The sequence below is a fragment of the Budorcas taxicolor genome, chromosome 19, assembly GCF_023091745.1.
Source record: "Budorcas taxicolor isolate Tak-1 chromosome 19, Takin1.1, whole genome shotgun sequence".
Lineage (NCBI taxonomy): Eukaryota > Metazoa > Chordata > Mammalia > Artiodactyla > Bovidae > Budorcas > Budorcas taxicolor.
Window position 1 is genome coordinate 43,340,108 of NC_068928.1, and position 27,152 is coordinate 43,367,259.

The window sequence follows — 27,152 nt, forward strand, 5'->3', positions numbered from 1 at the left end:
TAAGTCCTCTTGGGTAAAACAACTCAACTTTGGACAAAGCCCAGTAAATGAAGTGTCAGTCTGTTTATAAAGCTTAAATTATCTCTGCTAATTGGTACTGCATACATTCACCACCACCTCCCCCGCCAAAAGACAGTGGCTACTCAACTTTGGTACAGAGAATCAGGGTCAACTTGCCTGTGATACTTTAATGAATGACATGTGTTATATTGTGATATATACCCCCTTTTGATTCATGTTTTCTGCTCCAAAGGAGTGCAGTGAAAAGCAATGGACAAAAACCAATGACAAACAAGACTTCCCACAGAGACTCTTCTTGAGGATGGAGTTTATGGAAAATTCTGCCCCTCTCACTTGAGATTCCTTGATGGTATCATGGGGTAGGCTGGGCCAGGTGGTCTTCCAGGTCTCCTCCAACCTGGATGTTCTAGGATACAGTTACCTGACCCAACTAATAGGTACCCAGTGAGTGTCCTTGCTCAGCCTCTCTAAGAGTGCTCTGAGCTGGCTGTACGCACTCTGGAGGTCCTCCTTTACCAGTACAGCATCCACCAGGTGCCCGTAATGCTGGTCTATGAAGGAGGCAGAGGCGGCCATCTCTTGCTGCTCCTCATCCTGCAAGGAAAAGGGGTAATTACGGAACAAGTAGGTTGTTATCCCCCTGACAAGTAATGGACCTACAACCTTTGTCATGGGCAGTGCTGCAGTCTCTAATTTTATAGGCGATAAGTGCATGAATATGGCCCTTGAATAACCAACTGGGTACACAAGAACCAACTAGGTACACAAGGGCGTAATGATGCTAGCCTATCCAACGTCCAAGAAAAGTTCATGAATTGTAGCCATAATCACTGTTCAGTCATTCAGAAGATACCTACTGAGGACCTGTTAGCTGATATGAAGTGCTCTGGGGAGATGCTGAGTCTATCTGTGTGTATATATATGTCACTATCACACTTCTGTCTGAAGGTATTTCCAATATAGTACAATTATGGTACATGGCAATTTGGTTAAAATAATTACAGGAAAGAACCATAAATAGTATTCACTATACAAAAGCCAAGCAAGCATTTCTGGAATCAATGAGGGTAAAAAGGAAAAGAAGTAATTTGAATGCCCTCAGAGGATATCTTAATTCACCCTGTTGAACTCAGTTCTTTTCATTTCCTCAAACCAGAGCCAACCACTTGCATAGTAGACAAAGGAGAGTTATTTAAGAAAGTCTGGGACAACCCTGACCCAATGCCCCATTTCCTTAGGATACCTGACTTCTATCAGATTGCTTTCCTGACACCTAACACTAAAGCATAGACAGCCAATGAGCCCTCCCTTCCCCCAACCTATGCAAGTGTCTGAATCTTCATTCAGAAATACCTCTAGTAAGTCAAATTCCAAGCAGATAGTTCACTGACAATGAACTTGGGTTTTGGAAGACAGGAAAGTGGCAGGATCCACTCTTAAGTAAAACTGCAAAGTGAAATTATCACCGGCATTCACCCACCTCCCTTTCTATCCCTTTCCAATCCTCTGTTGCCTTCTCTCTGCTTCTAGGGCTCAGTGTTTTTATTCTGTCATGGAAGGGGGTGAGCTGTCTCCCCCTAAAAGGACATTCCAGAATATTCCCTTCTCCTCTTCTGTCTCCAGTCAAAACCAGATTCCTTCTTCAGTGACAGTGTCCGTGCTTTCAGAAAATATGTTCTAAAGGGCTAGGAAACAGTTTTTGCCTGCTACCGCAAAGATAGTAGAGGCTGAGATGATTTCCTCTCCTCACTTCTAACCCCCTAGGAGGGAAAGAAAAAAAAACCAACTATTGAGTTGGCCCAAAAGTTGGTTCAGATTTTTCCATAACATCAAATGGAAAAACCCAACAAACTATTTTGCCAACCCAATAGATTAAATTGGGCCAAGCTTCCCAATTCTTTATGGTATCTTACAGGGCTCCTCTCCTACTCAAAAGCACCCTGCAGCATCCCACTGCTGCCCTTGGATCTAACATCCTACTTCTCCCAACCCCTTACACACACACATCCTATAGACCTGTCCACCACTTCTGGAGTTTCCTCTCCCCCGGGCACCCATACGGTTCATCCTGGAAGCATGTATCTATTGGAGAAATTATAGAAGGGACTTTTCTTTTTTTTTGGCCCCTAAATCCCTCTATCTTCCTAATAAATATCTGTCTCTTGAAAGAACTCAAGTAAATCTGTAATGGAGTAAAACGTGTGACATTTGTTTTGCAGCCGTCAATCCCTTGAACCCTTTTCCTGACCTGTAAAGGTGGAACTCAACCACCTGCAGCTTCAGCAAGAGAGCCTCAGCCCTGAGCAGCATGTAGGGAAGACTCCCCCTGCTGCCCCTTGCCTCCATCTTGGATTAGCTTTCTGGACCTGAAGTTGGTGTTTCAATTAAAAATTATTCGGGTTTAACTTAGGAGTTCAACAAATTATTGTGGTTTGTCACACTCAGATCAGGTGCCTGAAAGAGGTCAGTCCCTTATTTTCTGAGAGGATGCTCATGTGAAGGGGTGGAGGGTGGGAAACCCTGGTTAAGCCGCCTCTGTGTGAATCAGGTGGTGCTTCCAGCTGCCCCAACTTAAGCCTTCCAATCATCACATGACGTCTGAGTCCGGGCAACAGGCAAAAATGGAAAGATGGTCTCATGCAGAAGGTACGTCTGCCCACATGCAGCTGTAACAGGCCCTTTTAGGCCTTGGGAGATGAAATGATCACCTTGAAAACTTACAAGTGGGGCTGCTGAGTCCTCACAAGCTGGAGACATGGGTGGCGTCTTCCTTTTTTCCTGAACTGCAGGTTTTACAAATATAACATAGGGTTTAAACTCTGAGGTCCTCAGTTGTTGCAGTGCCTGAAAAAGAAAGTTCAGGAATGTTATATACTTCAAGAATATTTTATTGTGAAATATATTTCTCGAATGCTCAATAATGGTGTGCCTCATCACATCACCCCAATGGCAAAGGTCCTGACTCTATGGTCATATGACAACTGACTTCAACCATGTAGACCACCTGCTCATTTTCCCACTCTTCACTATGACACTGGGCTCAGCTGGGCCCTGGAGGCTCACTCGCTGAGAACAGAGGTTCCAAAGCCTCAGTTCCGAGAGCTGCCATCTCTCTTCTCTCTGCCCACCCTCTCCCAAGCTCTAATTAGCCTTCATACACCCTTCTTTGCCTGCCTACTCCTGAAGGAAACACCAGCAGGATTCAATGCGTGTATCTATTTAGTCAGACGTCATCAATTTGGACTAATGCAAAATTTGTGCTATCACACAGGCTGCCTCCTCATGATATTCAAAGAAAAAAAAGTTTGTTAAGCAAATGAAGAGATTAAGAGATCCCTTGAAGTAAACTGTAAAGACTTTAAAAGGTTTTCCATATGTAAATTGTCCTGTTAATTAGCTCATTTTATTATGATGTGAGCCTCTATTCGGACACACTGGTATTAAACTGCTATGTATACAGTTTGCATGCCCCCACCCAAATCATAAAGTCACTTCTCAAAAAATTTTTGAAATTCAGACTATTTTAATTTCAACTACCAACTCCCAGGAAGTCCAAATTAGTGAGGATTTTCCTTTCTGGACATAAGGTGCTTTAGGGAATCTGTTTCAAGTCTAGCTCTGTAAAATAACAGTTTATGTGATAAAATCAGAACTCTGTTTCCACACAGGGGGAAAAAATGCCCAGACTGAGTTCAAAGCTTAGAAGTTTTTCTCAAAGACAAGGTGAAAAAGATGGTTAAGCCCCTGCGGGGTGTGCGGGACTGAAAATGTTTCTGAAACACTTCACAAGGTCAAGTCTGCCCATTTTCCCTTTCAAATTGCTCTCCTGACTGCCTCCCTCAGTGGTCCTCTAAGCCACTGACTTCACTTGTCCTAGTTGGGAAGGGGGTGGCCCAGCTTTCATTGGTGCATTTATATCTAACTGACTGTCCAGAAGAGCCTGGCAGGCTACAGTCCACGGGGTCACGAAGAGCCGGACATGACTTCACAACCAAACAACAACCCTGACTCTCACATCTAATGGACCAGTTGGTGCCATCACCTGCTGCATGACTTACTGCATGCAATCTATCCCAGGTCTGTGGGCCACCAAGAGGGTCCCTTCAATTAAAGGAGTTTCTGCACAGAGGTGCACATTTGGGGTACAAAAGCTTTCATTACTCAAAGGAATACCCAAGGAGATGTTTGGGGTTTTGTTTGCTTTGGTTGCACCACGTGGCATGCAGGATCTTAGCTCTCCAATCAGGGATCACACCTGCACCCCCTGCAGTGGAAGCACAGAGTCTAAACCACTGGATCCAAGGGAAGTTCCAAGGAGACCCAAAGAGATACTAACATTCACTGCTCTGGAATAAAAAGCCCTTGCACTGAGGTTGAATGTTCTGTAAAATGTATAGCCCCCTAGTTTACAAATTCCATTCATGGGAAATCCCTAACTGGCCCCAGGAACTCACATCTGGCTCCACGTCCACCAAACAAACTTTGTTTTTGGCCATCACAACCCGAATGGCTTCCAGGCTGGTTCCGTAGAGGTTTTCCTTATATTCACCATGCTCCAGGAACCTAGAACACCAACCACCAGAGGGGAAAAAAAAGGCTTTCGGCTCCCGAGCTCGCTTGAGTTCGCACCGAAGGTAAATGTGACGTGAAAGTTGCCCAGTCGTGTCTGACTCTTTGCGAGCCTATGGACTATACAGTCCATGGAATTCTCCAGGCCAGAATACTGGAGTGGGTAGCCTTTCCCTTCTCCAGGGGATCTTCCCAACCCAGGGACTGAACCCAGGTCTCCCGTATTGCAGGCAGATTCTTTACCAGCTGAGCCACAAGGGAATCCCAAGAATACTGGAGTGGGTAGCCTATCCCTTCTCCAGTGGATCTTCCTGGCCCAGGAATCAAACCAGGGTCTCCTGCACTGCAGGTGGATTCTTTACCAACTGAGCTATCAATGGCCCACCACGGCTACCACCCCCGCCCACCCCCGCCCCACTTTCTATGCCTTTTCCGGGAAGCCTTCCCAGGAGGACAAGTGGAACATTGGCCAGATGAAGAGACACACAGCTGCATGGAGGCCCCACTGGCCCATCAAGATGACATACTTGTTGTGATGCAAGTCGGCCTCAAATGTTTGCCTAGAGACAAAGTGATACTCTACTCCTTCCTTCTCATGGCTCTTCCGGGGCCTGGTGGTATCTGTGGAAGACAGAAGGACCACTGGGCAGAGATGTCATGTCACAGCAAGGCTGTGCTCTCATTCCTTTCAGAGGTTCATCGCTGATTTGTGTACAAACACCCACTTCCCTTCATCAAGGGTCCCTGTGCGCAGGTATGCCATTGATTTGCACAGCTCTGTGATGTAGGCAAAAGGAGGCCCCAGTTTTGCAGGTGAGGAAACTGAGAGGTGCAGAGGTTAAGCCCCGTTCTGAGGTCCCAAGGCTGGCAGGGAGCAAAGCCAGGCTGAACACACTGTCTCAGGCCAAGTGTATGCCCCTAACCACTCAACAAAACTGCCTCACTGATGCTGCAGGTTTTAAAGAATTGCTAAAGGAATTCCTAGTCCTCTAAGTTTTAATTTCCCATTTGTTCCTCTTTTAAAAAATATTTTAATTTATTTATTTGGCTGCACCAGGTCTTAGTTGTGGCACACACGATCTTCTATCTTCACCTCAGCATGCAAATTCTCAGTTACAGCATATGGGATCTAGTTCCCTGACCAGGGATCAAACCCAGCCCCATGCATAGCCACTGGAGCATCAGGGAAGTCCCTCCTAATTGTTTTTCTTTTTGAGAGCCAAAGAGCTAAAAACTCAGATGACCCTGCTGTATGCTTTTAATTCTTTATTCAATTATTTCTCATTTTGAGAGGAAAGGAGACGTGAAGACAGACAGTCCCCTTATGGACTGGATGTTTCTGCACAGGTGGCTCTTACAGTTTTAAAGCACATAGTGTTTTCCCTCTGATTTCCATAATAGAATCAAGGTGCACACCTCTGGGGAAAATCAGATTCCCCATAGAACAACGGACACACTCAAAGCAGTACACAGCTTTTTCCAGAGCATTCTGAAAGAAAAGAAGGGGTCTCAGAGGGCAGCCACCCAGGCGATGCTCTGCACTTTAATGTGTGACCTCTTTGTCCAACCTCTGGCAAAGCTGCTAGGGTCACTTGTGACCATGTGCTTGTGTTAATACTTTTATTCACTCACTGATTATATTCTAAACACCTTAGATGAGTATATGAGACCCTCTTGATCAACCCAGCCTCCCATTCAGCTTCATACCCCACCAATCACCCACACTAAGCTCCTCACTCCCTCACACTGCTACTCTGGGTCACATCTTCAAACCTTTGCATTTGTTCTCTTGATATAGAGAACTCGTCCTTCTCTGCCTGGAAAACTCCTATTTACTCTTCAAAACCCAGCATAAAAGTCACTGCTGCTGGGAGTCAAGGCCGCAAGAAATCTTCGTGTGCACATACATGTGCATGCATGCACATACATGTGCATGCATGCACATACACACAAACACACACACTCGGACCCTCTTACGTGGAATGGCAACACCGAAGTGCTGAGGGTTCTCTGCCACCACCTTCTGCTTCAGCTCGTGTAGTCGGGCTCCCAGAGACCCTGAGAAACAAGAGGAAGGCTGCCAGGTTCCAGCTGGGCTCCCTCCCTTCCCCATCAGGGAGGAAACCAGCCCATTCTCTGGAGATGTCACCTACCAATCAGAACCACCAGGCGGGGCCGCTCGCCAGGCTGGTGCTGGTACCTGGTCACCTCCTCATAAGTCGGCAGCTCTGAAGACTCAGCTACTGCAGACGTCTTTCCTTCCTGTGGGCTTCCCAGTCTCTCTCTGCGGCCCAGCCGGAAGCTCCTCCGAAGACCAGCTTGGAGAGAAGGGCAGGGGGACACCGTGGTATTTGTCCCAGCATCTCCCTACAGACTTTCTCTACCTGGTCAGACCTGGAGGTGCGACTGAGACCCACTGGCCTCTCCCAACCACCTCCTGCTGCAGGATGCACAGTAATATGATGAAAGGGGGACCACTTGGCACCCAAAATTAGGGTTCAAGGCTACTATCTTACTTGGCATGTGACTGACCTCAGGCAAGTCATCACCCCTCTGAGCCTCAGTTCCCCTATCCATGAAAGGAGACACAAATCTACAAATGCAATGGGTGCTCCTAGATTGGATCCTGGGTCAGGGGAAATGCTCTAAAGGACATTACTGGGACAACGGCGAAAATGTTGATACGAACAGCATAAATTAAAAAATATATATATATAAAAGAAATTCCCAGAATTGATAATAGCCCTAGATTATAAGAAAATGTCCTTGTCCTAGAGAACACATGCTGAGCTATTTAGGGGTGAAGGGATATGATGGCTGCAACTAGCTCTCACGTGACTCAGGGTGGAGGATTAAATGTGTATATGTGGGACTTCCTTGGTGGTGCAGTGGTTAAGAATCTGCCTGCCAAGGCAGGGAACATGGGTTCAGTCCCTGGTCCGGGAAGATCCTATATGCCTCGGGGCAGCTAAGCCCATGCACCACAACTACTGAAGCCCATGCACCTAGAGTCTATGCTCCACAACACGATAAGCCACCGCAATGAAAAGCCCTCACACCACAACGAGACAGTAGCCTCTGCTTGCCGCAACTAGAGAAAGCCTATGTGTAGCAATGAAGACCCAGGGCAGCCAAAAATACTCCTAAAAAAAAAAAAAGACTTAATAGTCTTAAAAATGTGTTTATGCAGAAAAAGAGAATAGAGGTAATACAGTAAAGTGTTAACGTCTAGTGAACCAAGGTGTAGAGTATACGGGAGTTCTTTGTACAATTCTCACAGCTTTTCAGTAAGCCTGAAATCACTCCTGAATGAAAGGCCTTTGAAAAGATTTACCAAAATAAAAGAAGCAAAGGTACTTCGGAGACTGGTAAAAGGCACCACTGCCGTATAGGGGTGGAAGAAACACTGAATAAGCTACAATTGGGGTTATGGTAATAATAAAATTGGTACTAAAGTAGGGGTCCTTGTCCGGGGCGCTGCTCCCAGTGGCTGGATGGAAGCTGGGGGCAGGCTGGGGACCCCGGGGCCAGGGCAGGCTCAGCTTGGCCTCTGGCTAACAGAGACTGAAAGGAAATGTAGGTCCCACAGACTCAGCTGCTCTTGAGGGGTTCCTGGGTCTCAGTCACCTCTCCCTGACCCAAGAGCCCACGATGGGCTAGGTTATGCGTGGGTGGGGGAGGGGTGTTAAGGCAGGGGTGGAGGAGAGCCCCCATTACTTACCCACGTAGTGTCCTTTGAAATACCCCTCACAGTCACAGGTCTCTGGGAACCAAACAGAGAGAGGGAGGCTGGTGAGCCAGGCTGGACACATGTCCCAGCCCAGAGGTACCTGGCCACAGGTAGCCAGGCAGGACCCTCGGGGATGGAGTCTCAGAGGGGCTTGGGACAAACGCCATGTTCCAGTCAGCCCTAGGTGAACAAACTCCTCTGTTTCTCCCAGTGCTCCATGCTTAGGCCACAAACAGCCTTTCCAGACCTAGGGTTCGGGGTCAGCAGGCCCCATTTCAGCCCCTCTGAGTTAGGGCCTGTGAGGATAAGGAGGGGAGATACACTCGCCCTGCCCTGCCCTCCTGTCTCCTGCCCGCTGCCCAGGCAGGTCACGTGACCAGCCCAGCCAGAATCCGGGGAGGGCTGGGCCCGTGTCCCCACCAGCTCTGCACGCCTGAAGGAGCAGATCGGTCCGGCTGGCAGAGCCGGGAGTGAGGTGCCAGGAGGCGTGCCTGAGGGGCACCGCCCCCCAGGAGGAGTGGGTGAAGGGGCTTGTTCAGACAGTCTACAGAAAAGGGACCTTGCCCATGCACCCAGGGGACAAATACCAGGCCTACCTTTGTCACAGGGCTCATCATCTGCGGTTTGCACAAAAGACAGATGGAGCAGCGTTAGCAGAGGGGAACCGGGAGGCCCCGCCACTGAGAGGCAGCAACAGCCTCGGGTCCTCAGGAGCCCTCCATCTGTCCCCTGTTTCTCTCCTCCAACAAACCTGGGATCTGAGCTGCGGCGCATTATTAAACCAAGACTTGCTCTAATTAGTTTTCCTGTGTGTGTCTCATTAGCGGCCCAAAGAAAGCCTGCTCATTACTGGCTTAAGTAAGCGGCCTCAGGGCCAACGTACTCAGCAGCCCCTCCGACTGGAGAGCAAGTCTGGAAACGCAGCCACACAGCCCAGGGAGCAGCTCGCTGAAGGGTGTCTGTGGCAGACCGGGACCTCTCCCGCTTTTCTGGGGTCTGAGACTCGCCTGGGCAGACACAGATGCAGATGATGGCAGAGCACAGAGCAGGGCAGCCGGCCAGCTGCGCTCCAGTCACCCGGTGTGCTTCTAACCCCCCAACTTGGTTCCGAGCCCCACTCTCGACCCCCCGCTAGAGAGGCCATCCCCTGACATTTCTTCACCACCAGGGGCTCTAACCTGGGGGCTCCGGAACCCTGTTCCCAACCCCACTTCCTTGACCTCATGAGCCTCTGTTTAACTATCTTGGAAAAGATGACCCTGACTCCACTATGAACCAGAGCTGTTGTGATGATTACAAGGCAAGAAGGTAAGTGAAAGTGTTTTGTAAAAGGTAAGGGCTGCACAGAGTAAAATTCCCAGGTAAAATTCAAGACACTAAGTTAAATGTGAATTTCAGATAAACAGCGAAGGGACTCAGCCATACATATACATGTAGCCATTCTCCCCCAAACTCTCCCCCACCGCATCCAGGCTGCCACATAACCTTAAGCAGAGTTCCATGTGCTATATAATAGGTCCTTGTTGGTTAACCATTTTAAATGTAGCAGTGTTTACATAAGAATGTCCCAAATATTGCATGGGATATACTTATATTAAAAACTGATTCATTGTTTATCTGAAATTTGAATTTAACTGGGAGTCCTTTTCTTTTATTTATCAAACCTGGCTGCTAACACAGAGGGTGAGATCACTCACAGCCATCTCCAACCCCTTCCAGCGTCAGTGGTTCCTACGTTGCCAGGGTCAGGGGGCCCCTTGGGGATCTAAGGAAAGCTGTGGAGCCTCTCACAGACACAACACAACACACACCTACAGTCTGCACACAATTCTGGAAGCGGCATCACCATGCCCTGCAGTGCTATCTATGGGCCCTCAATATAGTAGCTCCTCTCCAGGGAATAGCTCCCCACCACCTACCCCCATTTTTCCTCCTCACCCCTCTCCCCAGCCCTTCCTCCCTCAGGAGGTCTGAGAGCTCAGACAGGAGTACCCACTCCAGCCCAGCGCTTGCTTCTTCCGCACATGACGTCCCAGGGTCCTAGGGTCCTAACCCCAGCTCCTCCCTGAACTGCTTCCCTGAAGTGCCATCCTGCCAGACTACTCACAGGGGGGCTTCTTGAGGCTCTGGGGACTCGGCAGGGTGCCTGTGGCTCTCCGGTAGTTCAGTCGCCTATGGGGACAAAAGGGGATGGGCAGGCCAATGAGCTGGATGAGAGAACCAGTCAGAGGAAACCTTCTGGAAAACTCAGGGAAACCAAGGCCTGGATCCCACAGTGGGATACAGCCTGGCACTCCAAGGGCCTCCTGGCTTCACACTGAGTTCCAGTGCAGAGGGACATTTGCACAGGTGCTCACAGGTCTGTGAGGAAAAAACTAAGCTTCTTGCTCTGAGAGATGCTTGCCCAGCCTAAGGTGGTCATTCACACACAGAGGGGGCAGAGCCCAGTGTCCATGATCAGTGGTTGGTTGTTACTTTCCCAAAGCTGATTTTCAAGGAAAGGAAGCCCCTTCTCCACAGTCACCCGGCCTCCCCATCTCTGAGGAAGCCAGAAAACAGCAGGACGACTCTTAGGAGAAGTCAAGGGTGAAAGCGACTCTAATTTAATGCCCTAACCACCCTCTCCCCAGCCCAATGGAGAGCTCAGCCTGGCACTTTATTCAATGTGGCCTTCAGTGGAGAAGCAGCTTCCAAGGCCTCATCTCTGAGCTGACACCCAGGGCTCCTGGAGCTGTCTAGATTTCCACAATTAAATGCAGCTAGAGTGCCTTCCCCCACAACCTGTGAAGCCAAAGACGCAGATGGGTCTGAGGCTGCCCCGAGGAAACAGAGCAGCAGTCTTCAAACTCCAGCCCCTCAGAATCACCTGGAATATCTGTTAGAATGTAGAGCTCAGACTCTGGCCCTGGGGTCCCTGATTTAGCAGGTCTGGGGCAGGGCCCAGGCAGGGACTGGCTTTTCTAACAAATTCCTAGGGGATGCTAATACACCTGGGGACCACACCAGGAGAGCCACTGAAATGGATGAACCCTGAGGTTTGTACATACAGCGCCATGCCACACCCCCAAAATGGAAGAGGGCTACAAATCTCAGGAGAAGCATTGCAGGTGTAAATGCCACACCCTCTGACCCAGGGTTTACGCTTTTGGAAATCCAGCCTAAGGAATCAATTTGGAATATGAGGGCCAGACTATGTGCAAGATAATTATTACAGCCTTGTAGCAGTGAAACATTGAAGAGAGCTTCAACGTACAGCCACAGGGAAGAAGAGAAGTCACTTGAGGTATGACCTTTCTTCCATGAAGCCTTCCATGCTGGCCCAGACTAGGGCCAGTCCTCCTGCTAAGACCTGGTATCCTCCTCACACCCATCACATTTTATATGAAGTGTTCGTCTGAACCACGTGTGACTTTTCAGCTAAACTGTCAGCCCCTACAGGGCAGAAACCATATTTGCTGCCTGTGAATAAACAGTACATCTCCTGATGAAATATTATATTACCATTAATTAATATTATATTGTGATTAATTGGGCTTCCCTGGTGGCTCAGATGGTAAAGAATCCACCTGCAATGTGGGAGACCTGGGTTTGATCCCTGGGTTGGGAAGATCCCCTGGACAAGGGAACGGCTACCCACTCCAGTATTCTGGCCTGGAGAATTCCATGGACAGAGGAACCTGGCCGGCTATATAGTCCATGGGGTCGCAAACAGTCGGATACCTTGAGCGACTTTCACACTCTTCACTATTAATTAATAGTATAGAATAAATACTATTATTCTATAGTAATGCTGGAAATGCTCACGTCAAAATGTTAAGTCACCAAAAAAAAGAAAAGGCAAGACCTCAAATTCTATATGCACCACTCACATAACAGGCACAGGAAGGAAATAAATTATGCTGTTTAGATAAGTCGCTCAGTCGTGTCTGACTCTTCGCGACCCCAAGGACTGCAGCCCACCAGGCTCCTCTGTCCATGGGATTCTCCAGTACTCTTGCCTGGAAAATCCCATGGACAGAGGAGCCTGGTGGGCTGCAGTCCTTGGGGTCGCGAAGAGTCAGACACAACTGAGCGACTTCACTTTCACTTTTCACTTTCATGCATTGGAGAAGGAAATGGCAACCCACTCCAGTGTTCTTGCCTGGAGAATCCCGGGGACGGGGGAGCCTGGTGGGCTGCCGTCTCTGGGGTCGCACAGAGTCGGACACGACTGAAGCAACTTAGCAGTAGCAGCAGCAGATACTGGTGAGACTGGGTAATTTTCTTTTCCTTACCCTCCTCTCCTGTATTTTTATATTTTATTTTTCAACTTGCCCTAGTAGGCATTATAAAAAATACATTAATTTAATAGTACAGATTTATATACACTGACTAAAATCTCAAACAGACATCACTACCAATGATGAGAGAAGAGCCAACACAAGCACACTGGTACTTTGCATACAGAAGGACACCCTGTGGGCACCCCCGCCCCGGGGTTTACTAGCAGAAATTTGGGGCTCTGCCATGTACTTATGCCTCCGGCCACTCTAGAACCACACCCCCTTACAACACGCCCCAGACCCACCTTTCCTGGAACTGCTTGGAAGGGATGAGGCCAGCTCGAAGGTTGGTGTCCCCCACTCGCTTGGCCTGCCACCACGTGGGGTCATCCTGACTCACCACCTCCAGGACCTGCCTGCGCTGGAAGGGCAGGCCTGCCTCCTGGCAGGGAATGGCCCGGTCTTCCCGAGGGTTGTAGTGGAAGAGGGCCCGCATGAACACCTGCAAGGGAGGAGCTAGGTGAGACAGCCTGAAAGCACTGACATGTCTACGCCACATGGAAGGCCGAAGGAGGCTGTTCACAATTAGGAAGAACAAGCAGTGTCAAGAATAGAAGGCTAATCAGAAACCCACCACACCTATTTTCTTACTGTTGTTCAATCATTTTTAATATCCCACTCGGGAAATCCATCAAGAACCAAAAAACTGGGGACTTCTCTGGTGGTAAAGTAGTTAAGACTCCACCCTCTGAAATGCGAGGGGCCTGGATTCGATCCCTGGTCGGGGAACTAGATCCTCCACGCTGCAGCCAAGAGTTCACCTGCCACAACTAAGTTCCTGAATGAGGCTGCAGAGAGGAAGGAAGATCCCGATGGCTGCAGTTGGGACCGGGTGCAGTCAAATAAATAAATAAATGCTTTAAAAACCATCAACTTGCTAAGCTATTTTAAAAAGAATCAGAAAACGATTTACGGATTTCCCTTTCCAACCTAAATATCTCCTTATTAACCTGACCTGCGGTCCTTACAATAGCCTCTCAGCCTACACAAAGCAACCATTAGTCTTGGGAGCAAAAAAGCAAAGGCAAGCCCAATTTCTAACTCAAATGTTATTTCTGATATGCTAACTGCCCCTAATAATGTCAGCAGCCATCTGTTAACTAAGTAGTCTAGATGTTTTGATAAGAACACAAATATCAATGAAACTACTGTTCCTGATTCTTCATCATCACTTTTCAGTGGGTAATTGACAGTCATGTCTTTGACAATTCAGTCCTACCTCATGAGTTACATACTTGGCCAACCCCCAGCTCTCTTCTGTACCCAGAAGCCATCCCTCTAGAGAACAGGATGGGGACAGCATTGGGTCCCATTTCTTCATTCTCTTCTATAATTCAGTGGCATGGATTTATTTATTCCTACTTCCAAATCATTATGGCCCAATTGCTTTAACAGCAAAATAGGGGGGGAAAAAAGGCCAGAGGTTCTCCTTAGACAAATCCAAATCCCTTAGGAGCCAAGCAAAAGAGATTCAGTTAGACAATAGTACGAATTTTCTGGCCACATATTAATATTATGAGGACAGGGACCCTCATTTAACCATACATGTCACCAGGCTCCCAGGCACTCAAAAGAAGGCCAGCCCTGACCAAGGACCTAGCTAAAAGAAAAATATTCAGAAAGGATGGACTAAGAGATAAACTACCAATTTTGTCCTCCAGGAAAACCAAATCCTCTTCCTGTATCAAGTTAGAACCTGCAGAAGCTGCATATGGAGACCATACCAGCTTGTCCCAGGAAGAACAACCTTCCATCAGGTATTATGTGTGCCCTGGGATTCAACTCAAGGCGCAAATAAGAAATCGTCATATGAAGATGATTTCTTCATTTGCGTAAAAAAACTGTCAGACATTGTCTGCTCTTAATTGCCATTCATCAAATTATTTATTGACACCTACTCTATGCCAAGTGTTTTCATGCCCTGTCTTTCCTGCTCCTGGTCCTGGGAGATGGAGGCGGAAAATTAGTTTTCTTGAAAAATCAGCATGCTTCCTTCCATCTTCCATGAGAAGTATGTAATTCATTATGTTCTCCTTTTTGCCTTGGCTGCCAGAAAGTTCAGATCCAAGTTTACTGGGAAGTCAGAGTAATGCCTCTTCCATCCTTCCCACCACCATTTCTGCTCAGGGCTTAATAATCTCTCATCTGGGCTTTTACAACTCCTACCAGTTAGTCAATAGTATGAATTTTCTGGCCATATATTAATATTATGAGGACAGGGACCTCATAACTAACTAACTCCCAACTTTCAGACTCTTACTGTTGGGACCTAACAAACGCCATGATAGGCTTCAGGGACTAAGGTAGGACTCACGGAAAAAGCTGAGTCATTGCCCAGTGAGATCATCCCCGAGGAAGCCAGGACTTGTCTAATCAGCATACTCCCCATAACCTGGTTTGAGTTTATCAGGACGTAAAAGACATCCCCCTGCAGCCAATAGCCAATTAGTAAATACCAGGAAACCCCTGCAGCCAATAAAGATTAGCCAATTAGTAAATACTAGGAAACTCCTGCAGCCAATCAGCCCTTGCCAACTCTCTGTTCTAAAACTTATAAATACTGCTGTAAATCTGGGCTCGGGGCTCCTTGCTCCACTCCACTGCGTTGGATGTGGCGGGAGCCCTAGCTCGAGCTAGAAATAAAACCCCTTCATGCTTTTGCATTGCTGTGGACGTCTTATTCTCTCAGTTTTGGGGACTCAGACTCTGGGCATAACACTTCCCAGGCGCCCTGGACCCCATCTCCACCCTCCTCCACTCACTGCCCTAGGGAGCTTTGTAAAACACAAATGTGATTTCCATCGCTTCCCTCTCAGAACCAAACAAGCAAAGAACACCAAAAATCTAAATACCTTTAGGAGCTTCTCACTGCCTCTGAGGCTGTTACTTGGCCTGTGGGGTGCCTTCCCATATTCCCCAGGGGCCTTACCTTTTCAGTGCACCCCACCCTGACTGCCTAACGACTTCCTCCAGCCACTAGGATCTGCTCCCCCCTAATTCAGCAGGGAGGAACTGCTGGGAATCAACGCCTGGGGTACAGCCTGGTGAGAGCTGGTGTCTAGATTCTCCCTTCCCCAGCTCTCCCAGTTGTTAGGAGGAATGGAGGAGGCATGGTCTACAGGGGACCCTGAATTCTGAAGCAGGATTAAGCTCTGGTGTCTGCGGTGGTAACTTGCTGAGAAGACACCCTTTGTTGCACTGGCTGCCTTCCCTTCCCCAACCCTGTTCTGGTGTTTCCTGGGGTCACTGCCAAATAAACAATTTGCACTCAAATCCTTGCATCGGGATGGGCTTCTGAAATCTAAGCAGGGATTATGCCAAAACTCTGAACAAAGCATTCAAGGCCATTCAGACAGAGCCTTAACCCACCTCACCAGCACACCACCCCCTCCTCCTGGAGGCCCACACAGTGCACTTTCTCATGGACCTCATACTCCTCTCTGCCATGTCTGTGAGCCCCCACTTATGCAGACCCTTCTGCCCGCCCTTCTCTTCTCCCTCTTCTAGGCTCACTGCCAGCCCTCCTATTATGTGCCACCTTCCGAAGTGCCTAGGGACTTCCCTGGTGGTCCAGTGGTTAAGAATCCACCTGCCAATGCAGGGACACAGGTTCGATCCCCGGTCTGGGAAGATTCCATATGCCTCGGAGCAACTAAGCCCATGTGCCACAACTACTGAGCCCTAGAGCCCCATGCATTGCAACAAGAGAAGCCATTGCAATGAGAAGCTCGTGAAACACAACTAGAGAGTAGCCCCTGCTCACTGCAACCAGAAAAAGCCCACATGCAGCAATGAAGACCCAATGAAGGGGGAAAAAAAAGTGCCTAGAACTCTGCTGCAGTCCATGGGTCACAAAGAGTAAAACACAACTGAGCGACTGAACTGAGAACTCTGCACAGAATTTTCCTGAAGCACTTATCACGTTTCAAGGAGACACTGGGTCCCCAGCCTCCCCTACGGAATCAGGAAACCTCTAAGCTACTAATCATCCTGGTCTCCAGCATCTGGCAGGGCGCTTGGCACAGAGCAGGTGCCCACCAAAGGTAGGCTCCACCAGGAATTGAACAAATGGCAGTTACTTAATTGGGCCTGAAGCTGGAACATTTGGTATCTTCTCCTCCTCTTCATGGCCTGGCTTTTCTACTTCAATTAGAAGAATCTTGTCTTTTATTAGCAAGCTACGTCAAATCCTGTTTAGAAGAGATGGGGTACAAACAAATGAATCACAGGTGATTCAGTTTTGGTGACTGAATTACAGGTCTCTACCGAGCACTTGCTCCGAGGACCAGATGGATGGTCTCTTCCCGAGTGACTGTTTCAAAGACAGGGCTGGAGTCCCGCCACCCCCACCACCCCCCTTGCCCACTCCCTTGCCTTCAGCTCCCCCATACCTTGCTGTCCTTTAGGCGGTCTTCCTCCTGGGTGGCTGGGATGATTTTCAGGGTGATGGATCCCTGGGACTGCGCCTGAAAGGAGACAGCACATGACCATATCATCTCCCAGGTCTAACCCTCCAGGACATCCCATTACCTCCCTGATCTGGAAACTCACATGCAGAAGGAAAGTTGGACGTGCAGCCTCCCCTGTGACCTGCCCTTCTGTGGTGGCACCCAGATGAATTAACTCAAGCATTTTTATGGGACAAAGGGACAGAACACTTTTCTCTCTTTTTTTGTTTTTTGGCCACACCACACAGCTTGCAATATCTTAGTTCCCTGACCAGGGATTGAACCTGGGCCCTGGAGAATTGAAGGCATGGAGTCCTAACCACTGGAGTGCCAGGAAAGTCCCCAGAAGATTCTAAATGAGAACTTGAGAACAATGCATACAACAAATACAGCTCTCTCTCTCCCTCCTGACCTCTAGTGCCCTCAAGCACTTCCCTTCTTTTCTCTTGGGTTATTTTCATATCCTCGTTCAATTTCATTTTCCTCTTTCCTGCCTGATTTGGGGCTGGTTCCCAACCAGCACTTCCCTGTTGACCTGCATCTTCCCCAATCTCAGGTCCCCCTCCCTTCTACCAGAGACAGATCCTGCACCCCACGTGGGGGCCCATTAGAGCACATCTCACCCGATACTGTCCCTGATCCCGCCTCACTCTGGAACATGGGAGGCTGGTGCCCAGAACCAGGGGAAAAGGAGAGGGGGCAGAAAGACTGAAGGGTCTGCCTGCAACCAGGGTTCCCTGTGGTCAGGGCCTTAAAGAGTGGGCCTCTGAACTTTAGATCTCATCCCATTTCCAACCCCCTAAACCATTAAAAGTTAGCAAACAGTGTCGTGCTGGAAGAGGATGCCTGAGGATTATAGAGGTCAGAACTATGACAGGGGCTTTTTATAATTTCAGTTTTGACTTCAATTCCCAGAATGGACTGAGAAGGTTGTTTCCATCCCAGCACTGGCTACCCTAGAATCCCCTCGCAGTTGTGAAGTGCAATGCCCTCTTCCAGATGTTTACATCCTAATGATAACCATGCCTTGGTTGAGAAACCATCCCTACCCCTATTGTACAGGAAAGGAAATCAAAACTTGATGATTTGATGACTTGTCCATCAAGGTTACACAAGACACCCCTGGTGGCTCAGTTAGTAAAGAATCCACCTGCCAATGCAGGAGACCTGGGTTCAGTCCCTGGGTTGGGAAGATCCTCTGGAGAAGGAAATGACAACCCACTCTAGTATTCTTGCCTGGGAAATCCCATGGACAGAAGAGTCTGGTGGGCTACAGTCCATGGGGTCACAAAAGAATCAGACACAACTTAGCGACTAAATCACCACCACCACCAAGGTTGCACAATTGTAACGTGATGGAGACAAGATTCTAACCCAGGACCAGCTGACCCCAAAGCCCTTGCTCTCCTGTGCTACAGCCTTTTACTCCATGTTCCTCAGCTCTTTAGAAGAGGGGACCCTTTCAAGAGGCTGTTCTAGAAGGGTCCTCAGGAAACAAGGCTGGGGGTAGGGAGAATGGCTGTGCTGAAGACAGAGTCTGAGAGAGGCAGGTGGTCTGGGCACTCTCCTCCTCCTGTCCCCAACACCCCCACCCCTGCCCCGGTGCAGGGCACACTGTAAGGTCACTAGGCCTGCAGTCTCCCCATGAAAACAGGGAGACTGGGCTAGATCAGCCCTGGCTCCAGGAAGCGCCCTGCTCTGGGTCTCTGAAGAACCACCGCACCCCCAGCTCACGCACAGCACGGACCAGAATCTGGCTAATCTCGTCGGGCCGCTTGTGCAGGACTGTGATCCCGTTCACTTCCCGGAGCTCGTCTCCAACGTGGACCAGGCCTAGGAAATACGAGGGCTGACCGTCAGCACAGCAAGGGGGCCAAGTTTCCCAGAGCGCGAAGTTTTAGGCACCTCTGGCACCTGCCTACAGAACCCAAGCAGGGGGGATTCAAGGCTTAAAGGTAGTGGATGGGACTGGGATGAACTTATCCCCAGGTGTGCTGGGTGGCTCACCTCGAATCACAGCCTCACAGCAGCCTGGTGAAACCCCCCAGTTTACAAACAGTCAGCTGAGATTCAGAAAAGTGATGCAGCTTGCCCAAGGCCACATTGCTAAGAAATAATGGAGCCAGTGCACAGACGCAGTTACTTGGCTATAGAAAGCCTATGTTCTTTCTGCTGTTACCTCTGCTTCTTTAAAAATATCATTAACTCTTCCCCTTCCTGGGTGAGACATAACTCCAAGGACACCCTTCTCCAGTGTTACATGAAAACTGAAGGGCACCAGAGAAGATGGAGTTAAGAGTGTTAGACACACCTGTCTGTTGGCCTCTGCTTTAATGACAAGCAACTCTGCATATGGGGCCCTATTTGCCACTCAACATGGACACCAGTCCAGAAGCAGCAGCATCACCCAGGATGCAGGAAGGGCTGCAGAAGTCTTGGTACCACCCAAGACCTGCTGAGTCAGAATCTGCATTTTAACAAGACACTTGGGCCATTTCTGTGCTTGTTAATGGGATGCACTGGTCTTAGGGCTCCCACCACAATGGTCCCCAGACTTTTGGGGGCAACACTCCCCTACCCCAGGCGATCTGCCTCCCAACTTAGTTCTCCCACGCACCAAAGATTCTTTTTCTCTTTCTTTTATATTGGAATATAGTTGATTAACAATGTTGTCAGCCTCAGGTATACAGCAAAGTGATTCAGTTACATATATACATGTGTCTATTCTTTTTCAAATTCTTTTCCCATGTAGGATATTACAGAGTACTGAGCAGAGTTTCCTGTGCTATATTCAGTAGGTCCTTGTTGGTTATCCATTGTAAATACAGCAGTGTTTACATGTCAATCCCAGACTTCCTATCCCCTCTCCCGCCCATCCTCTCGGGTAACCATTAAGTTTGTTCTCTAAATCTGTGAGCCTGTTTCACAACAGTGATTCTTAACTTGTTTTTCACTCAAACAAATCTGGGACATGAACACGCTCCCCATGGTAACTGAGGCTGGCTAAGGCAGCTGGGGTGTCAGGGAAGGGTGTCTTGCTCCCTAGTTAGGATTTACCTACCAAGTTCAACTACCACAATCTCCAGGCTAAGCCAATGCAAAAACCCTCCTGATGACCCTCAAAGGACTCCATGCCTGACCTATTTTCAAACAAATAAATTTTCTACTGGGCTTAGGAAGGAGAAGAGAATTCCAGTCCCACTCCCAGAAAGTAAAGCACATCCCGAACAGGCGAGCCAGTGGGAGAAGGGAAGGAGACCCATGACCAAAGGAGGAAGGCTGGGGGGACCATGGCCGTGACCGTGGCCAGGCCGGCACTGATGCCACTCACCGCTCCGGTCTGCTGCGCCCCCTCGCATGATCCTGGCCACCACGACAGCCCCTGAGTGCTCATCTCGCCGGATGGTGGCCCCCTGCATCAGAGACAGAGCAGGCAGGCCCCTAAGAAGCAGCCTCGAATCTCAGACTCTGACTCTCTGGACCAGAGAGAGCCTTCCCCTCCCACCCCTGTTCCTCCCTCTGCCACCCCAGGGGGGACAGCCCAGCAGGCACTTTGCCATGCTGAGGACAAAATAAAACCAACATCTCAAATTAGTATAGCACAGCACTTTAAACAAAGCACGATTGTAACGCTGTCACAGCCTCATGTGACAGGTAAGCGACAGGGGCACACAGAAGGTAAGCACCTTCAAGGTCACCCAGCTTTCTGGGATGCCAAATGCAGTGTTTTCTCTATCACATCACAGCCCTTGACTCTTGCAAAGACATTTAATCATGAGGAGAATACGTGCCAGCAAATTCTCAACCTGCCTTGAGCCAATCACGGGGTTACCAGGCCTTCTGTTGTTGCCAAGGGGAACCAACTATGCCCCAGGCGGAGTTTTGGGACCAGGACTTGGCCCCCAAAACACGGCAGACATGATGTCTAGGATGAGAAGGGCACTAATGAGCTCTCGTGCACCAGGCAGGCTAGGCTGTGGCGGAGCAGGGCAGCAGTCAGAAGTTGGATGGCCCTGGGTTTGACTCTGCTCTGTCATTTACTAAGAACAATGGCCTTCCTTTAGCAAGAAAGCCCCTCATCTTCTCTGCGACTGCTTCCTCTGGGGTGTGGGAAAGCATTTGACTCTTGGGGTTGTTGCCAGGATAACGCAGGCCAGGCACTTAGTACACAGTAAGCGCTCCATATGGGCTTCCCTGGTAGCTCAGCTGGTAAAAAACCTGCCTGCAATGCGGGAGACCTTGGTCCAATTCCTGGATTGGGAAAATCCCCTGGAGAAGGGACAGGGTACCCACTCCAGTATTCATGGGCTTCCCTCATGGCTCAGACGGTAAAGAATCTGCCTGCAAGGTGGGAGACCTGGGTTCGATCCTGGGTCAAGAAGATCCCCTGAAGAAGGGCATGGCAACCCACTCCAGTATTCTTGCCTGGAGAATCACAATGGACAGAGGTGCTTGGCAGGCTACAGTCCATGGGGTTGCAAAGAGTCAGACACAACTGAGCGACAAAGCACAAGTGTTCAATACATGCTAACCACTAATTATTGGCTGTAAGTGCAAACACACGGGCACACTTAATCATTAACTTCATTTGAAATCCATAAAATGAATGTTGCTGGAAAGAGAGACCAGCAGCTAAGAACCCTGTGGCTTCTTGCCCCTCAGACCATCAAACTTGCCAGCATCTCTGTCCATCCTCTCCTCCTCTTCCCCAAGTCAGCAGAGGGGACCCTCCTGGCTAGGCTGGTCCCTCCATCTCCCTCCCTCCCTCTCCTGCATTCTCAATGCCCCCTCCCCACTGACTCCTTCTCCTGGTCCTAAAAATATTATCAAGCCTGTCCCATCATTAAAAATGTGGCAGCCCCATCCAGTGGATGCCAGTCTCCATTCCTTTGGAGCAAGCTTCTCAAAGAGGCAGCACACACCTGCTCTAACTCACTCCCTGCCGGCCTCAAGTGCACCAGCAAAAGGATCAGCGACCCATGAGTTGCCATGTCAGTCGCCACGCTCAGTCTCCTCTCTCTGATCTTCTGATTTGCCCTTTCCCTGGAATGCTCTCTTAGCCTGGGCCCTGGTGACACCTCTCTCACAGTACTTCTCACTGGTCTCCTCGGCTGAGTCTTCCTATATCTGTCTTTTAAATGTTGATTAAAGGGCCAGCACTTGGCCCGTGTCCTCTCCGTGTCTCTTTCTACACACGCTTCACCCAGGTGGTCTCAGCCTCTCAGGTGGGATTGTAACCCCTTTGGATGATGGCAGCTACCAAGTCCGCATCTCTACACACCTAAGCCTTTATCTCCTGGACATCTCCACTTGCAGGCACCCAGGCCTCTTGAATTCAATGGATCCTAAGTTTCTCTTTATTTCCCCTTTTGAATCATGGTCCCACTGCCCACCTGTCATCCCAGCTGGACACCTTTGCCTTATATCCAAGATGCCTCCCCAGACTCCTGCCCAAACTGGGCAGTCACAAAGTGACATTAATTTTATTTCTGATGTATTTCTTGGATTCCTCTTCCCTCTTCCCACAAACCAAGGTCAAGCTCTGTCTCTGAACCATATGTATTTGGCCCCCAGCTCTCAAATAAGTCCTCTGCTTCTGGTCTCACCCTCCAGGTGACTTTCTACTTCATAGCCAAGATGATCTTTCAAACTGAAAATCTGACCATTTTATTTCTTACTTAAAACCCTTCAGTGGCTCCCCACTACCTTCAGAGTCCAGGGAAGCAACTGTGGGTGACAATCCAGTCTTTACGCTCTCCTAATGATCTGGCCTCACCTCTGTCACACTTGACCTCCAACTTGGCCAGTTCCCTGAATCTACCATGCCGTTCACCTTCCCATGGCTCTGCTCATGCAGTTCTACTGGTAGAATGCCCTTCTTCTCCCCCTTCCCTCTGGAAAAATTCTGTTCTTTTTTTTAAAAAATTTAGCATGGGTATAACCTCTTCCAGGACATCCCAGTTACTACCTTCTGTAAACTCTCAGAGGGTGGTGACTAAGTCTGTTAATTTTTTTGGCTTTGCTATGGAGCACGGGGGTTCTTAGTCCCCCAACCAGGGATTGAACCCACAGCCCCTGCATTGGAAGGATGGAGTCTTAATCACTGGGCCACCGGGGAACCCCACGGACTAAGTCTTAACCCTCTCCGAACTGCCCGCACCTAATGTGGTGCCTGGCACACAGGAGGGTTCACGATGTGTTTGCCAAGTAGCTGGATGACTGCCCCCGTTTTGAAAGTAAAGAATCAAAAGCAGAGGAGAACCCTGGCCAGTTTGCAGAAGCGGTTCATCTGAGGTCACTTGGTGAAAGTTGACAGTGAAGAAGGCCAGCTGTGGTATTCTCTAGGGCACGCCCTCAGTTCTCTCGACTGCTGCTACTTCCCTCCATCTAATAAACAAACCTGTCCCTTAGCTCCGTAAATCAATGCTGAACCGGGACCAAAATGAAACAATCTGTCAGCTGCAAAGAAGAATGGCTGCTACACTGGGTTTCCTCAGAATTCAGAACAGAGGTTGGCCAACTTTTTCTGGAAAGGATCAAGTATAAATGTATTACTATTTGCAGGCAACACGGATTCCGTTGAGTCTGCTGTTGCCATGTAAAGGCGGGGCCCCGAGACAACACCTAAGTGAACTGGATGGCCAGGCACCAATAAAACTTTATTTAAAAACACTGACTGGGTTGAGTTTGGCTGTTGGATCATAGTTTGCCAACCTCTGGTTCAGAGCGTGATGATCAGGGCTGACCTGAACAGCTGTGCAGGTTCTCGACTGCACGAAGGAGCTTGGCCACAGCAAAGGGAGGCTGAATCTACCCAGAGAAAGGAATACTCTGCACACAGTGGTGTCACAGGGACTAGTGGCAGCCCTGACAAAGCTGCCATCACTTACTCCAAAGACTGCAGTGGGTGGTCCCTTCCTGGGATTCTCAGTGGGTGGGTGGGAAACAGGGAGAGCATGGGGAAGAGAGGTGAGGACCACATACCAAGGGTTCCTTGTTTTTCACCAGGCGGACAATCTTCACTGATTCTTCATCAAAATCCTCGTCAATATTATCGGGCAGAGGGGGAAGAACGGGGTCAAAATTCTTCTGGGCGACTGTGTCGTGTACCATGAGCATGGCCTGTCATGAAAGCAAGACAACAAAAGGGCTAGCCTCCAAAGCACGTGGGGCTCCAGGGGACCTGGCCAGGGGGCAGTGGTTTGGGGTCCCAGATCTCATGCCAGAGAGACGACCTCCCCAGACACTTAGGCTGAGGAACCCTAACTCAGAAATCTCCTTTCCTCAGTTTCACGGCCAAGCACTCCTCCTATCCCCATCCTGGGAGACACAGATGCGTGGGTAGGCAGGGACTGTGGTGTGACTACCCTGAGGTGGGGGGTGGACAGCAGCTGGAGCAGCTCCCTCTCGTCGCTGTGCACGGAGGCAGCCTGCAGCTCCTCCATCACCTGCAGGGGAAGGAGAGAGAAGGCCACAGATGGCTGCAGGTGCTGCGAGCCTCCTGGGAGTCACCCAAGGGGAAACCTTGCTCCCTGGGCCCCCTAGCCACGACTACAGCACCAGGGGGCATTGGACCCTCAGTCACTCTAGGACTGCGGCTCCCAGGGAAGTCATTCCAGGGATCAGAGAGCATGAGAAGCCTCTATAGGCTAATCCTAATGGGAGCTAATTTATGAAGGCTTTCCTGGATGCTGTTTGCCTCATGCGGATTAATTCTCACAACAAACTAGATGGAGCAGGTACTATTATTTAGCCATTTCACTGGTGAGAAGTAAATGAGAGAGATTAAATATTCTGCCCAAGGTCCCCAGGGTAGTGAGCGGCACCACCAAGACTTGAACCTGGGCTTATCTAGCTCTCTGTCTCTACCCTCACCATATGTTCCAGATGAGGAAATTGGGGCTCAGAGAGGTTGAGTGACTTGTTTAGGGTCACAGAGCTAATATTAGAGGCAGTGCTGAGCCTAGGAGCCTGGCAACCTAAGCTGCTCCTAATGGCATCTCACAGGCAAGAAAGGCAGGGAATCTGCCCCCATCCCTCGCTGGGGTGACATGATTTTATTCAGAAACTGGCTTTAGTAATCAACTAGGACAGCTTTTTCAATCGTGTGACACAAAGGACAGGTCCACAAGAAACAAGGAAAGATTCCTTTAAAAAACAAGAAGCCTAGGAATTCCTTGGTGGTTCAGTGGCTAGGACTTGGCATTTTCACTGCCTGGGGCCCAGCAATCAAGGCCCAGGGTTCAATCCCTGGTGGACCCCACAAATCACAAAGGAGCAGCCAAACCAACAACAAAAAACAAGAAGCTGCAAGTCCCTGGACCCAAGACTTCATTTCGGGCCTCCACAAAGCACAGATATGCAGTGTGCATGTTTGACCTGTTCTTGTCACCAGCCCTCAACTGTTTGGGAACTGCTCTCATCACAGCTGGGAAATCAGACTTTCTCGGGAACACACAGTAAGTGGGTGTCACCATGTCGCCATGGCCCCTGGCCCTGTCCAAGGCTCACCAGTTTCTCCCTGCCTATTAGGAGTCCCAGAGAAGAGGTGAAGGGGAGGAGACGTTATTCACCTTGAGGCTCCTGAGCCCTGATGGTCCCTTGCTAAGCAATGGCAAGCAGGCCAGATGAAAGAGCTAGGGGTGGGAGAGGGGCTGAGGCCAGAAGGAGAAACTGGGGGCTTACATCCTCGGCGAGGGCCACAGCGCTGTGCAGGACAGGGGTTGGACTTTGCCTCTCGTAATAGCGAAGCTTCTCGTGAATCTGCAAACACAGCTGAACTCAGGTTGGGGCCTCCCAAGACAATTGCCCAGATATACCCTGGATGTCACACAGCCCACCCACAGCTGTGAGGATGCCTGGGGCTGCAAACCAGGTCATTCAGAGGGCAGCATAAGGGAAAGACCTTCCTGGGGCAGAAAGGACTTTACCTTCATTAAATAACTGAGGCTTTTTTCACTAAAAACATCCCTCAGAAAGCCCATCTCTTCCTTGTGGTTAGAGTCAGGTCTCAGCTGAGAGGTCAGTAGTGCCAGGGTTTCATGCAAACCTGAGGACAGAGTGAGAAAAACACAGTAGAGCCAACGCAGTGGCTACTTCCTGCCCCATGGGACCCCGAGCAGACCCTCCAACAGTATGTCAGCCCTGCCGGGGGCACATTTTCTCCCCCACAGCTCTCATTCCCAGGGCTCCGAGCCAACACCGGTAGCAGCTGCTTTCTTTGCTGCCCTGGGTTGCTGGGCAGGCTCTTGTCTTCAGGACTGTGGCAGGCCCGGCCCCAGGAGACACTCACCGGAGTCCTCAGACAGCACCGGCATGTCTGTGCTGCTTAGATCTCTGTCTGTGGATTCTGGGAGAAAAAGAGGGGATGGGGTGGGATGTGAAACTCTGGCAAGCTTATTCATTCAACGAACAGTGATTACACGTGTACTGCGACTGTCCATGACCAATTCGGGGACAGAAGGGATAGGAACAAATTCTCCACTCAGTTTTTTCAGAGAGGAAAGAAAGAAAACCAAGCTTGCTGAGTGCTCCCAATGTGTCAAGCACTGTCCTGGTGATTTCATATGACATTTTTCTTAATCTCTTCAAAGCCCTGAGGAACAGACATTAATATTTCCATTTACCTGATGAAGAAACAGAGGCTGTGGGGAGGGCCGTTCAGTACATTGTAGATCAGAATCTATACTCCATTGGCCCTTCCAGGCGGTTATCAGGCGAGAAGTGGTCCCTACCTGACAGCGGGTGCTCTCCTCCACAGCTCCCCCCTCCTCTGTGGCCTTCTAAGGGGTCTCTCAAGTCTCCTGACTGTCAACAAGTACCTGGCTGGGCCTACAAGCCCCTCCTTTCCCACCATTCCCAAGCCCCAACCAGAAGCGATCCTGCCCCCAAAACAGAGCGTAGAGAGGAGGTGGAGAGAGGAGAGTCGTGTCTACTATGCCGGCGGGGGGAGCCCTATCTCGGCAGGGCCCCCAGCGTGTTTTGCAGCACGTGGATCTCAAAAAGTCCTCCTTCAGAAGGGGATAAGGAAGAGTAATGATTCATTCATTCCGCAAACATGGA

General features: G+C 49.5%; 1 protein-coding gene across 1 annotated transcript; it reads right to left on the reverse strand.

Moving 5' to 3' along the window:
• Positions 1-438: 438 nt before the first annotated feature.
• Positions 439-26,407, reverse strand: MPP3 (MAGUK p55 scaffold protein 3). The gene is made up of 18 exons (XM_052658443.1): positions 26,383-26,407; positions 26,021-26,139; positions 25,776-25,853; positions 24,458-24,571; positions 24,075-24,212; positions 20,422-20,503; positions 18,838-18,923; positions 17,034-17,108; positions 12,888-13,084; positions 10,428-10,492; positions 8,917-8,937; positions 8,312-8,353; positions 6,744-6,908; positions 6,568-6,648; positions 5,118-5,211; positions 4,476-4,584; positions 2,743-2,865; positions 439-615 (listed from the first exon to the last, which is right to left on the reverse strand). Exons 1-18 carry the CDS (start codon positions 26,405-26,407, stop codon positions 439-441), a joined length of 1,791 nt encoding a protein of 596 aa, XP_052514403.1.
• Positions 26,408-27,152: the final 745 nt, after the last annotated feature.